This window comes from Mauremys mutica, chromosome 10 (genome assembly GCF_020497125.1).
Source record: "Mauremys mutica isolate MM-2020 ecotype Southern chromosome 10, ASM2049712v1, whole genome shotgun sequence".
In the NCBI taxonomy this organism is placed as follows: Eukaryota; Metazoa; Chordata; order Testudines; family Geoemydidae; genus Mauremys; species Mauremys mutica.
In genome coordinates this window covers 12,695,882-12,709,484 of record NC_059081.1, presented here as the reverse complement: position 1 = coordinate 12,709,484, position 13,603 = coordinate 12,695,882, and the positions used below count along the sequence as shown (strand labels likewise).

The window sequence follows — 13,603 nt, the reverse complement described above, 5'->3', positions numbered from 1 at the left end:
CACAAAGATCATACAGCATTCCACTTATCCTTTAAAATATGATGATGCATGGTTCTGTGCCAAAGATGATTTGGTTACTTTACCTCCTTCCCAACAGCTGGAGAAAGTAAACACTGACATTTAAAGTGACTCCACTCTGAATAGAGAAGCTGTAAGCTGGTTTTCCATCAATTGCTTTTGTCTCCAGCAGGTGGAAATATCTCTTGACAACTGATGATACACAAGTTTGGAACAGGCAGATGTTGCAAATGTAAAACCAAAATCCTGTCGGTGTAGATTTATAGAAGTTAGCACTATTTTTATGTGAAATATTTGAATTTTCTGCACTACAAAGTTATTTTATGTTTTGATTTGTAGTTAACAAAACATATTTAGTGGGTAGTGTGAGAACAAATTTTACTTTTTTTAAAATAGATCCTTACAATAAATGAGGATGGATCACTTGGTCTGAAAACCCCCAAATCTCATGTTTGTGAGCATTGCAATGCTGCCTTTAGAACCAACTACCATTTACAGAGACATGTCTTCATTCATACAGGTACTGCTTAACTTCACTTGTCTTTTCTACTATATAAAGATCTGTTTACTCACAGTAAAAGTGTTTTCAGCTCTATGCGAATTTCAGTTCTAAGAGTGTAGGTTACTTGGCATCTAAGCTTAGTGATTCCATGCACCAAAGTGTCAAAAGAATACCAGAAAAAAAATCAACTTATGTTCATTAAACTGAAGATATAACTGTTTACAAGATTTCTTTTCTTTCTTTATCAGAAAGTAATGGGTTGACCTGTAGCGTAAATGCCAAAATTAACCCCTTTGTAAAATGTGCTGTAGATGCTTATCTGCCTGATGAGGTATCTCTGGTTTGGAGAGATGAAAAAGGTACTTACCATTATAATAGCTTGCCGGAACCCAAAATGCAGACTTATGCCAGCATCATGATTGATTTTGTTCTTGAGGAAATTACAGCCATTTCAGCTTCAACTCCTCCATGTTTGTGTTAATGTGACTCATGGGGAGAATTTTGAAGTCCATATAGTTAGCAGGGATAAATTTTTTGGTATTAGACTATTTTGGAATTCGCTCAGATGCTGGTTTCTTATAGACAACTATTTTATTCCTCAAAGTAAACATCAGAAACAACAGTTTGTAGTTATTAACTTATGGATGTGGAATTATATTGTTCAAGGTGAAAAACCATTTCAGTGCAGTCAATGCGACATGCGTTTCATACAGAAGTACCTGCTACAGAGACATGAGAAGATTCATACTGGTGAGTATAGTGCCTTGAGTATCTTTATTGGCGTGCTTAAAGAACTGTTTCCCAAATCAGGCCAGGTTTCCAATAATAAGTGTGCAGCTTAATATCTTGTTGGAGTTTGTTTTGATTTTAACATATATGATACAAAACACTTAGTTCTGTGCTTTAGCCTTGCTTCTCTTTTCTTTGGCTGCAAAGTGAGTGTAAACTATAGTGAGCAAAGGGTGGGAATTACATATTCTTCTTAAAATAGTCCCACAGTGGCAAATCATAAAGTTTAACAACCCATGATTTTTTTCAATCTTCTCTTTTGTCATATAAAACTGACTTTTTCACTGGTGTCTTCATAGCTTAGAAGATTTCTTATTTCCTATTGAATTAAAGGAAAACTATCAGGACTGTAATGGCCAAAATGCCTAACCCTCGAGGTATTAGCATCAGCATTACTTTTCACTCTATTTTAAAAGTTTTAATGCAGAATTATTCTAATATATTTTAAAATATTTTATATGTATATATATATATATATATAATAGGTCAAATAAGGCCCAAATTTTAAAACAAATGAGAGTTAGTTTATGCGCATTTGTTTATTTTTGTCTTATTGCAATGTGCAAAACCACATTCTCTAACAGGTTTGGCTGTATTGGGTTTTTGGCATTTTGGTGCATGGCCTTTCAATCCCTCTGTAAATATTTTGTGATATGGTCCTTTTGGACTGGATGCCAATTTCTCAGCCTCTTTTACAGAAAAGCAGAGCTGGTGAATGTGCACAGTGTTTCTTGGCTGTAGCATTTAAATGGATATGAACGGTACTAATGTGAAAGTGTGTATGAAAGTTGAGAAAGTTAAAAACTCTGCAAAATGAATTTTTGAGCAGTGTACAGAGAGTTACATGCACAAGTATCCTGTTGTTAATGGGATTTCTGTGTCTTATGTTGCCATGAATTCAGACTTAGTAGGTTTCCTTTGGCCAGTCAGCCACAGAAAAGTCCCGCATTCTTTTTCTGTCCAATGGCTTTGCTCTATTCCTAGTTTTTCCTCTGGCTCTGAATTGGTGAACTTCACTCTGGAGAAACTGCTGCCTTCACTCTCTGTAGATATTATTCTTGTCAAGAATGGATCACACCCAAAAAAAAAAAAAAAGAAAGAAAGCAGGAAAGGGGTTTAAATGTTGTCACGTTTTGCAGAATCATTTTTTCTGCAGATTATTCCCTGTACATAGCTTTGAAAATGAGACTGGGCAATGTATCCAATTAACAGCTGAGTACAAGCATTATATAAATGTCACTAGTACAGTATTTTTGAAATTCAACATTTCCAGCCCTATAGAGAAAGCTATGTTGCTTTTAGTGTTGGTTTGTTTGTTTATGCCAACTCTTGCATAGGTGTGTTACTCTTTTGTGTATAAGAGAAAAACACTGCAGTCTTAACAAATTAACCTTACTGTTTGCTGAACTTTTGGAAAAATATTTTCCCCCTCTCCTCAGCCTCCTACTGACTTGCATAGTTTGGTAATTTTCCTCTTGGAACTGGAATAGAGGATTTGGTTTAAACCACTAGAACACTGGTGTTTCCCAGATGACAGTTAAATGAGTGTTTAGGACAATCTCCACTGGGGTAATTCTCTGCTTTACTGAGCATGCAGTCAGTAGGGGCTGCCTTACAATCTTAATAAGTCCCAGTGAGCTGTGATTATTATATTTATATGGCTTATTTGAAAAAAAAGGAAATAACTTATTTGGTTGTTTTAAAGTTTTCTAAAGTTCATTTAGTAAATAAATAGAAAATGTAGTGATGGAACCTCTGGACCTGTGTTATACAGGAGGCCAGACTAGATGATCACAGTGGTCCTTTCTGGCTTTATAATCTGTGGATTTTGGTGTCCTGCCCCAATTTTAGTTTGGCTCCTTACAATCTACATACCTAAAAATCCTTCTGTATTTTAATTTAGATATGGTATTCTTCACCACTGGTCCTAAATTGTTGTCTAGTGTTGCGGTATGCTGTTCAACAGCTGCATACTGGGATCTTCCAAATAATTTACATTTTAAGATTGCCTTCTATGACTAGAAGGTGAATACTGTTTCCATGATTTTACTCTGGGGGGGGGGAGGTATTTTCCTTGGACTTCAACTTCAGTACTGCCATAGATTCTTTATAGTCTGTAAAGGGTGAGAATCCATGGGAAGTATTTCTGCCTAGCTCTCCCTTTCTCTTTTGTAAACAGTTTTGGTTTTCTTCAACCCTCAAATGCAGTAGGTCTGATTTGCCTTTATTCCTAGTGAAATGATCCTATATTGTTTCCGCCTTTGGTACAGTGTTTAAAAGATTAAATAGTAACAGAATTTTTTTTTTGCCTTTTTAAGATTTGTATCCATTCTCCAACTACCAGTATTAAGGTTGCTAAAGACAACACTAACACAGACAGTAGTCCCATTAATATCTTTGTAAAAGCAGGGAACTTAGAGGTGCTCAATCAGTAGCAGTAGGTAGGGTTTCTGTCCTTGGAACTATTGCCTCAAATTAAATACTGTTCAAAGACGGTAGGAAGTCATCAATCAACAGCCCTTATTCTATATAGGAAATTAACAAGTTGCATTAATACAAAATCATGTTACCTAGAAACAGCCACACTTGGGAAGAGGGTGATAACCAGAAAGATCAACTGCTAGTTGTAATTTTTTATTATTTTGCTTGTTGCTAATGATACTGAGAATCAACATTCAGTTTGTGGGAGGAGGGAAAATCGTAAGTAGACTACTACTTTGGTGTTCTTAGGTCACTGGCTCCTGAAGAGAACAACACCACAGGCTTTCTTCAAATCTCTTCTGCTTTGTTTTCACTGATGGAGATTTCTGCACCAGCTCCCTACCTCTGCATTCTTGTCTCACGTCCTAATTCTTTAATCCAGCTCACTTCACATTTTGAGTAGACATTTCCCTAGTTTAAGAGAGGAAGATTGTGTCTTAATGATCTTATCAGTTCACATAATGTGTCCTGGTTCAAACATTGGATAGAATTTTACAAAAAACGTCTACCTCAAAAAATAGATAAAACAGTCTTGGGACTAACAAGATGTCTGCCAAACTTAATTGCTCAATCACTCTGCTTTTATGTTGCTTGCCTTTTCTGCTCTTTTGTCTAAATTTTGTGTTAAGATTGTAAGCTCTTCCTAGGCGTTTGCTTGCATAACTGTTAAGCGTCCTGTTCACTACTCTTTGTAGCTGCACTTTATAAATACATTTTAGAATTAATATTAAGACTTCTAGTACAGACATGTCCAAAACATCTGAGATGATTTTTCTTTTATACGATTTAGATCAATAACCTGCATAATATATTGTACATTCCAATTAAGTTATTCCTTTCCTTCTATGTGCAGTCTTTTCCCATTCATTAACCCAATTAAGGAAAATATGTCCTCAACTCTTTCCCTAGTTTAAGAGAAGAAGATTTTGTTTTAATGATCGTATCAATTCACATAATGTGTCCTGGTTCAGAAGTTGGATAGAATTTTACAAAAACCGTCTACTTCAGATTTCAGCTATGTTAAATGGTTTACAGTAGGCATCAGATCATCTTAAGAATAGAAGAATTTTCTGATACATTTTTTAATACTTTTCTAACATACTCATCCTTACAGAGATTAAAACCAGAGTTAACGGTGGTATTAACTTCACAGACTCACCTTCACAAGGCATTTCTTAATCTTATCTGGAAGAACATTATGCCACTCTGCTGAATAATATCATCTTCCTAGATGTAGCAGCTCATTTGGGAACAGTTTCCTCAAATCAAGATACCTGCTCTTTCCAGTCAAGATCTAGACAGAAATAATGTTTAGATTTGAAGGAATACTAGTGTATACTCGCAAAGGCCCCAAATTCTCTCTTGTGATCTCACCCATTCACACTTTTCAAATGTTGTAAAGGGGACAGATAACTGGCAGTGTAACCTACCAGCATTTTCCCCGTCTCACCCCGCCGAGGGCCTACCCAGTTAGAGTAAAGCAGTGTAAGGGCTCTACAACAGTCCATTTATGGAGCCCCTGGGGCATGCTTAGGGGTGAGAGGTGTGTGAACAGAGCACTCTATGCTCCAGCCTTTACGGGCTGGCAGAATGACTTCTACAGGGATGTTAAAGCTAAAATAAGTTTGAGCTTTCTCTAGTGTTGTTCACATTTGGGCTGGGGAGGCCCAAAATGTGGGAGGCAAAGCCACCTTTGCGCCAACTCCAGAGTTAGGTTTTAAAGGGGGATTTAAATGACAGTAGGGAGGGCATTTGGTAGACAAGAAGCAGGAATTTATTCCAAAAGCAGGGACAATGTGATAATAGCACAAAATTGGGAATGGTAGGAAACAGGAAAAGGAAACAGCAAGGAAAGAGGATTGAAAGCAGGATAGGGAATTATGGGAGTGATATGGAGTTTAAAACTAGAGCAGAAATATAGGTGGGAAAAATTTTCAGGGCTTTGAAGGTAAAGGTGAAGTTCTTGAACTTGATTCAAGAAGCAGGTAGAAGGTTAGGCAAAAATACAGTAGTATGGTAAAAGTGGTATAAACACCTAGATAAATAAGTGTGAAAGTACTGATCTGATTACAGTGAAAGTGGAGAGAGAGAGAGACAATTTTAATAATGGCTAAACTAAGTAGACTGGAGTTGGAGAGGTAAAAAGCTAGAAGGCCAGAGAGGAGAAACGTATGATATTCAATACAAGATATGACCACGTTATGAGCAAGTGGTTAGTGAAGAAACCCAGTTTGGTGATAGATTTAAAAAGGAAGAAGTAACAAAGGTTAGCAAGAGACTAAATGTGGAAGGAGGAAGAGAGAACTCAAAGACGATACTGAGCTTGTGAGCCTGGGGGGAAGGAGCAGCAAAGAGCGCTCAAGATGGAAGATAAGTTCAGTTTTTGAGAGAATAAATTTGAGATGGCATCAGGCCATCCAAGAGGAGGTATCTGAGAAGCACTGGAGATGCACTGGCGTTGGAAGCTATCTGCATAAAGGTGAGAGATGAAACCGTGGTAGCTGATGGGGTCACCAAGAGAGACAATAAGATGATCTAAAAAGGTCTTTTCTAGTTTCTATGAATCAAATTTCCATGGTTTTATTGTAGGTGTGTCTAATTATATAAATGAAGAATAATAATACACAGATAATTAAAACAAAAACTTCAATAGTAGGCTACTTATAGTAGATGCAGAATCTGTTCACTACATGGATATTGGAAGGAGGGTTACATAGAATATATACAGTTGTTGTTTTTTTAATTCTGCATCATCTGTTTGGAATTCTAAGTAGTAATGACTTAAAACTGCAGTACTATAAAATTTTAGTGTCTTATATGAAACTTTAGCCATGCCACCCTCATTTACATTAGTACTGGGATGTGGTTAAATTCCTCTCTATTGAGTGGAAAACATACCTCTGAATATCAATAAATTCATAACTTGGTAATAATGAGAACAGATAACAGTGTGTTCCATCCTTTCCATCTGAAGTTAGGTGACAATCTAAACCTTACTTCTAGAAACAAAGGAAGGATGCCAGTATTGTCTGCAATAAAAAAACATTGCGTTGTTTTCCAGGACCAAAACCATGTTGGCAGATGCTGTCAGCAGAATCCCTGTTTTCTATCTCATTAAATCACAAGATTGCAAAATAAATATTGAGAAAAAAGAACAATCCGTCACATCAACAATAAATAAGTTTGACATTGGAGAACAAAACGATAACCGCATTCCAAATGCAGAGGCTTAGATATGGTTATTAAGAAGTGGTAGGACTTCTATATTATTTATGTCTAGATACTGTAATTCCTATTTCCTGAAGAGATTTACATCTATAGAGAATCCACTCTGTAATATAATATCCTATTGGCCAAGATGATACTGGTTTAATTTATTTTTTTTTAAATTTAATTTTGCCCCCGTCTCTCTTCATTATGAAAGATGGAACCTTTTTCCTGGACAAATACCAGGATCTCAGTAATTTTTTCCTTTCAAGAAACTAGTTTATATAGGAATATGTGTCATTAATTAGGTATCAGGGGGTTGTTGTGTTAGTCTGTATCCACAAAAACAACAAGGAGTCCGGTGGCACCTTAAAGACTAACAGGGACTCCTTGTTGTTTTTGTAATTAATTAATTAATTCATTCATTCATTCATAAAGAGTAATGTGCCATAGCTCTGGAGATTGTTTTGCAGTTATTAAAAAGACAAGATTTTTGCCTTTATTCTACAGACTTGAAGCCTTAATATTAAATCTATAATGCAAGAGATGTCTTGCTCTTCAGGTGAATTCCATTGAATAACAGTGAGTTCCTGTAAAAGAGAGACACTCTGCAAGACAGGTAGATTTTTGTTAGGCTTCATCAGACAAACATAGACAATGAAGATAGCAAAGGACAAAAGTTAAAACAAAGAGTTAATCTGAGTTACTTTATAATGTGAATGGATCTTTGTAAATTTTGTTTATTTTTAATTAAGAACAAATTAGGTGAGAGGTATAAGTAGCACTGGAGTTGAAGTAACATTCAGAATATGCTGTCTGAACAAATGAATAATGTGACAAAGGGCAAGACTTCCATTTTCATTTGCCAGAATGACTTTAACTACAGAGATTTGTTGTTTTTATATTTAATTACAAAAAGAAAAGGTAAAGTGAACATGCCTTTTACTTATTGGAACTATTCTATAAATCAAACCAAAATGCTTAAATTGTTCAGGGCCATTATTTCAGCTTTTCATACAGATATGGAGAGAAAGAAGAGGGAGAACTATAGAAAATAACACAGATATTTTAAATTTGTTTAATCACTGACATCTTGAAAATTTAAATTTCTTTTTGAGAAAATGGAGTCAAATTGTGCAAAGAAGGTGAAAGAATTTAGGCCTTGTCATCAGTACAGTCTTCTCATTGTCCTAAATATGTATTTTTGGCAACAATTCATCTTGAAATATATTTTTCTATCTTATGCAATCTTTGGTAACACTTTGATGGATTTACAGTACATATCTGCACGCAGGGAACAGAGATGGTAATAGAAACAGGTTACTTAAAATTTCCCCTTTTTAATTAGAATTTTTTGGTATAATATTCCCTTTTTGCTTTCCTTCATGGTATTCTTGACATATTAGTGAGTACTAGGGAAAATTGAGACTTATATGAACGAACACAGATTGCCTTTTCAATGGGAGCATATTAAATCCTCTTCTCCGTTACTTCCAGTAGAGGCTAGTAATATTTGCCAAGGTTACCATATGGAATAACTCTGTTTTTCTGTTTTTATTTTGTTTAAACTATATTTTAATATAATGACTGTTTTTAGGTGAAAAACCATTTCGCTGTGATGAATGTGGTATGAGGTTCATACAGAAGTATCATATGGAAAGGCACAAGAGAACTCATAGTGGAGAGAAGCCTTACCAGTGTGAATATTGTTTGCAGGTAAGATGGTTAATTGAAATAATTCACATCATTTTAAAAACTGAAATAACAAACCTGATTCTAAAGTAATACACATAAGACTTTCTCTAAATTTTGAAGTCTGACAAGCCTACAAATCGATCTAGAAAAAATTATACTAATGCAAACTGAATGTATGTTGTAGGGCAGCCTTCAGTTGAAGTGGCTGAACTGTGTGTGAATTAATGAGTAAATTACTTACAATCAAAGATGGCTTTTCTTATTTATATATTTTTGTCTAACTTAAAATATCCTCTACAGTACTTTTCCAGAACTGACCGTGTGCTGAAACATAAACGTATGTGCCATGAGAGCCGTGACAAGAAACCTAATAGGAGTGCCACCAAAGTTGGCCTTTTGACATCTGAGGAAGATCCTGGCTTCTCTACACCGATGAAAGACAGCTCCCTGCCAAAGAAGAAGAGACAGAAAACAGAGAAAGCAAAGTCTGTGGACAAGGAAATTGGAGATAAATCAGAACAGAAGAAGGATAAAAATGACTACTTGCCTTTGTATTCTGCCAGTGCTAAAGTAAAGGATGAATATATGGTGGCAGAATATGCTGTTGAGATGCCACATTCTTCTGTCAGTGGGTCACATTTAGAAGATGCAAATTCTGGAGAAATACACCCACCTAAACTGGTTCTCAAAAAAGTTACTAGTAAGAGAAGTCTAAAACAGCCACTTGAGCAAAGTCAGACCATTTCACCTTTATCTACATATGAAGAGAACAAGGTTTCAAAGTATGCCTTTGATCTTGTGGATAAACAAGGTTTATTGGACACAGATGGTAATGCTGACATTGACCAAGTTGATACTTTACAGGAAGGACCCAGTAAACCTGTACACAGCAGCACTAATTATGATGACGCAATGCAGTTTTTAAAGAAAAAGAGGTATCTGCAAGCGGCTAGTAATAATAGTCGAGAATATGCCCTGAATGTAGGTACTATAGCATCTCAACCTTCAGTAACACAGGCAGCTGTAGCAAGTGTCATTGATGAAAGTACCACAGCATCCATATTAGATTCACAGGCACTGAATGTGGAAATTAAAAGTAACCATGACAAAAATGTCATTCCAGATGAGGTGCTTCAGACCCTACTAGATCATTATTCCCACAAGGCTAATGGACAACATGAAATATCTTTCAATGTGACGGATACTGAGGTGACCTCCAGTATATCAATCAATTCTTCTGAAGTATCTGAGGTCACCCAGACTGAAACTGTTGGAACAAGCTCTCAGGCTTCCTCATCAGATAAAGCCAGTATGTTACAAGAATATTCAAAGTTTCTACAACAAGCATTGGACAGAACTAGCCAAAATGATGCCTATTTGAACAACCCAAGCCTTAATTTTGTGACTGATAACCAGACTCTTACAAGCCAGCCAGCATTCTCTTCCATAGACAAACAGGTCTATGCTTCTATACCTGTCAATAGCTTTCGATCGGGAATGAACTCTCCATTAAGAACAACTCCAGACAAGTCTCATTTTGGACTAATGGTTGCTGATTCCCAGCACTCTTTTCCCTTTTCAGGTGATGAGGCGAATCATTCTTCCTCCTCCTCTACACAGGACTTCTTGGATCAAGTGACTTCTCAGAAGAAAGCAGAGGCACAGCCTGTCCATCAGGCTTATCAAATGAGCTCCTTTGAGCAGCCCTTCAGAGCTCAATACCATGGAGCAAGAGCTGGAATATCACCTCAGTTTAGCACTCCCAACGGACAGGTGAACCTGCGAGGGCCAGGGACAAGTGCTGAATTCCCTGAATTTCCCTTGGTGAATGTAAATGATAATAGAGCTGGGATGACTTCTTCACCTGATGCCACAACGGGCCAGACTTTTGGCTAAGAAAATCTTTGTAAATAATATTGGCACTTTAGAACAGATCTGTCAAGAGTGGTGTTGCTCTGTATAAAATGGAGTGCTGTACAGCTTTTAAGAACGTTGTGTTATAACAAAAATAAGCTGATATAGCAAGATCAATAACTTCATTTTTGTTAGTCCACCAGTCATTGAACTGCCTTACATGTTGTCTCTCCTATAAAAGGCAGTTTATTACTCACTTGTTCGAGACCAGAAACTTGCTCTTTTACATACACTTAAATTTAAAACAAAACAAAAAACCCAAGGTAAGGTTTCCTCCCATAATAGTTTCCTATTTGGTTTCATTGTACGTTCGTGGTAGAACAGTAATTGTCATGTTGTCATTTTCTAAGCTTGTCAGTGTAGTCATTGCTCTTCAGTAGGGAACCTAAATATACTAAACAGAATAAACTAAAAGTTTAAATGTCAGGCGATTATGGCTAAACCACATTGGTGTATTCTATAGAAATACCCTTTCTTCCCTCTTTCTTAAAATGAAATAAATGCCATATGCCCTTTATTTTTGCTTTGCATTACACTGAGCTGTGTTTTGGAGGAAAAAAGTAATAATAAATTCTGATAGACTAACTCCATTATTTAAAAGTCTAATTAATTTAAAATACTTTAAAAACTTTTTTAGCAAAATACATGTCTGCTAATGCATTTACTTCAGTCCTGAAGTGTGTTGCATATTTCTTTGTACAGTTGAACCTAGACATAACTTTTTATTATTCTTTCACATGCAGATATCAAGATTTTGAAGTTTTAGTTAAAATACTCTGTAGATTACATTCCCAATTACATAAAGCTTACACAAATTGTGTATTCCGAGATTTTAAAGCTTAATTGTACTTTATCCTGCATATTCACAGTGATTAACAAAGAGCACTTAGATTCTATTTGATATTTTTTGATTTCTCAAAGAATAAAAACTATTTTAGATTTTTAGGTCTGATATGGCTGCATCATTATCATCTCATACAACACTGATTAATATTTTTTAATATAAAATGAGATTGGAATTTCTTAGCTTCTGTAAAAACTGGTTTAATTTTCTCTATCTAGAACTTTGACAATTCAGATAATTAAACATACTAAAGCATCCCAATAAGCTGAAGTGGGCCTTCTAATTGCATATCTTTTTAGCGATTTCTTAATGAACAATGTTCATTACAATTTTACCAACCAAAACTGTTGACTAATGCTGGTGAACAGAATTTTTTTCAGTATAGATGGATGATCAGAAGCTTTTGTTGCATTTCACAGTATAAATAAACTGCAAACTTTATCCCTGTACCATGAATATGTTTTTTTAATAGTACTTTGGCTTGAAGTATACAGTAAGGTACGATAAATAGTTCTGTGTGCATTTTTAAGGTGGTGAGATTGGAATAACATAAATGTGTTGTGTAGTTTAAGTTAACAATTTTAAAATTTTGAACTTTATGTTCATTCGTTTGCACCTTTCCCTAGAGGATACACGGTCAGGTAGTTTAAGGCAGTTTAAACCTAATATTGTAGGTTGATTAACCATTACGTGGGGATACAGATAAGGATGCATACATCCCTTTACAACACTGTCCCTGGCTGACATCTCCCAAATGAAACCATCAGCTCGGAGAGGAGGTTGAGCCCCATCATACTGAAGAACACCCTCCCCAGACAGCAGACTCGAGGAGTGGGAGAGCGCAACTTACCCGTTCCCAAAATACTAAGAACGTTTTATTGTTTTGCATCATTGTAGCTGCAGTAACTCCCTTGGCCCGTTTTAGGAAGAAAGTTCATCTGGAATCCATAGACTGCACCTCAAGTGGCCAGGGAGATCATTTACATGAGCTTCCTGCATAACTCATTTGTATACAGTGAGACCAGATTCTTATTGCCCTGTGATGGCCTTAACTATTCTTAGGATTCATTGTGCAGCTGTTTTATGATGCTGCAAGGGGTTATATACTCTGCCATTTTCTTACAGGAACAGGTCTGAAGATTTGGCCCTGAGTTAAGTAGAAAAATAAACATCAAGGGAGAAAAGCAAAATCATTGTACAATATTAGCAGCAAAGAATCCTGTGGCACCTTATAGACTAAGGTGCCACAGGATTCTTTGCTGCTTCTACAGAACCAGACTAACACGGCTACCCCTCTGATACTTGTACAATATTAGTGACACATAAGGAAACATCTTTAAAAGAATATTTTTAACCTGGTTGTGTCCCTTGAATTTTTTCTACCTTATTGTTTTAGTCTCCTGTCCTACTTGCATAGACATACCTGTATGGCACCTAACTCACAACAAGAAACAGCCTATCATGAATCAGATATCTCATTTCCATTAAGATTACTTGCATCGCATCCTAGCTTTCACTGTCCCCATAGATCTATATCGGCATCTTTGGTTTAATATCCTACCATTGCAAATATATGTCCATTTATTTACCATTGTTTTAAGAAAATTCCCTTGGGGCTAAATTATTACAGCACTTATTTGGACACACAGGGAAATAAGAGGGAGTAAGGCCTACTCGGCCCTTGCCAGGTTGATGACTGGCTATGTTGGAGAGGGCAGCGGCTACTCTGCTGATACTCTGTTCTGAGAAAGTGGCGGGGGAGAGGGAAACCTTGGCTCCCTCTGCACACTAGCCAGAATAGTTAACTTTTTGCATAGTGGTGAGTAAAGTGTTTCACACAAAGGGTGAAATAACTTGCTTCTCCCCAGAGGAGGAATTGTGGTTCTCTGAGTCACAGTTCATTCTTTGATGTGTTCCTGGGGTATTATAGCTGCGCTCTGTGACGTAGGGCAAAATGTAAAGTCTTCACTCTATCCCATGGTGGTTATTTTGTAGACTTACTTTATACATATAGATAGAGGCAGTGCTAGTAGTTAATCTGTGGAAATTTAGGCTTTTTCTAGCTGGAGAAATTTACCAGCAGAATTCTTCCAATATGATTTTGTTGCTATAGTTATACCAGATTTGTTGTGCCAGTAAATTTCCCTCTCTAG

At 36.3% G+C, this 13,603-nt stretch overlaps 1 protein-coding gene across 3 annotated transcripts in view; it reads left to right on the top strand.

The window, feature by feature from the left end:
• The window catches only part of ZNF148 (zinc finger protein 148), a 75,405-nt gene extending 62,763 nt beyond the window's left edge, over positions 1-12,642 (top strand). For all 3 annotated transcript variants that reach the window (XM_045032658.1, XM_045032657.1, XM_045032656.1), the window contains 4 exons: positions 415-538; positions 1,187-1,270; positions 8,595-8,713; positions 8,993-12,642. In XM_045032658.1, coding sequence (XP_044888593.1) covers positions 415-538; positions 1,187-1,270; positions 8,595-8,713; positions 8,993-10,588 — 1,923 coding nt within the window. In that variant the 3' untranslated portion in view covers positions 10,589-12,642. The remainder of the gene's footprint in view (positions 1-414; positions 539-1,186; positions 1,271-8,594; positions 8,714-8,992) is intronic.
• The last annotated feature ends 961 nt before the right edge of the window (positions 12,643-13,603 follow it).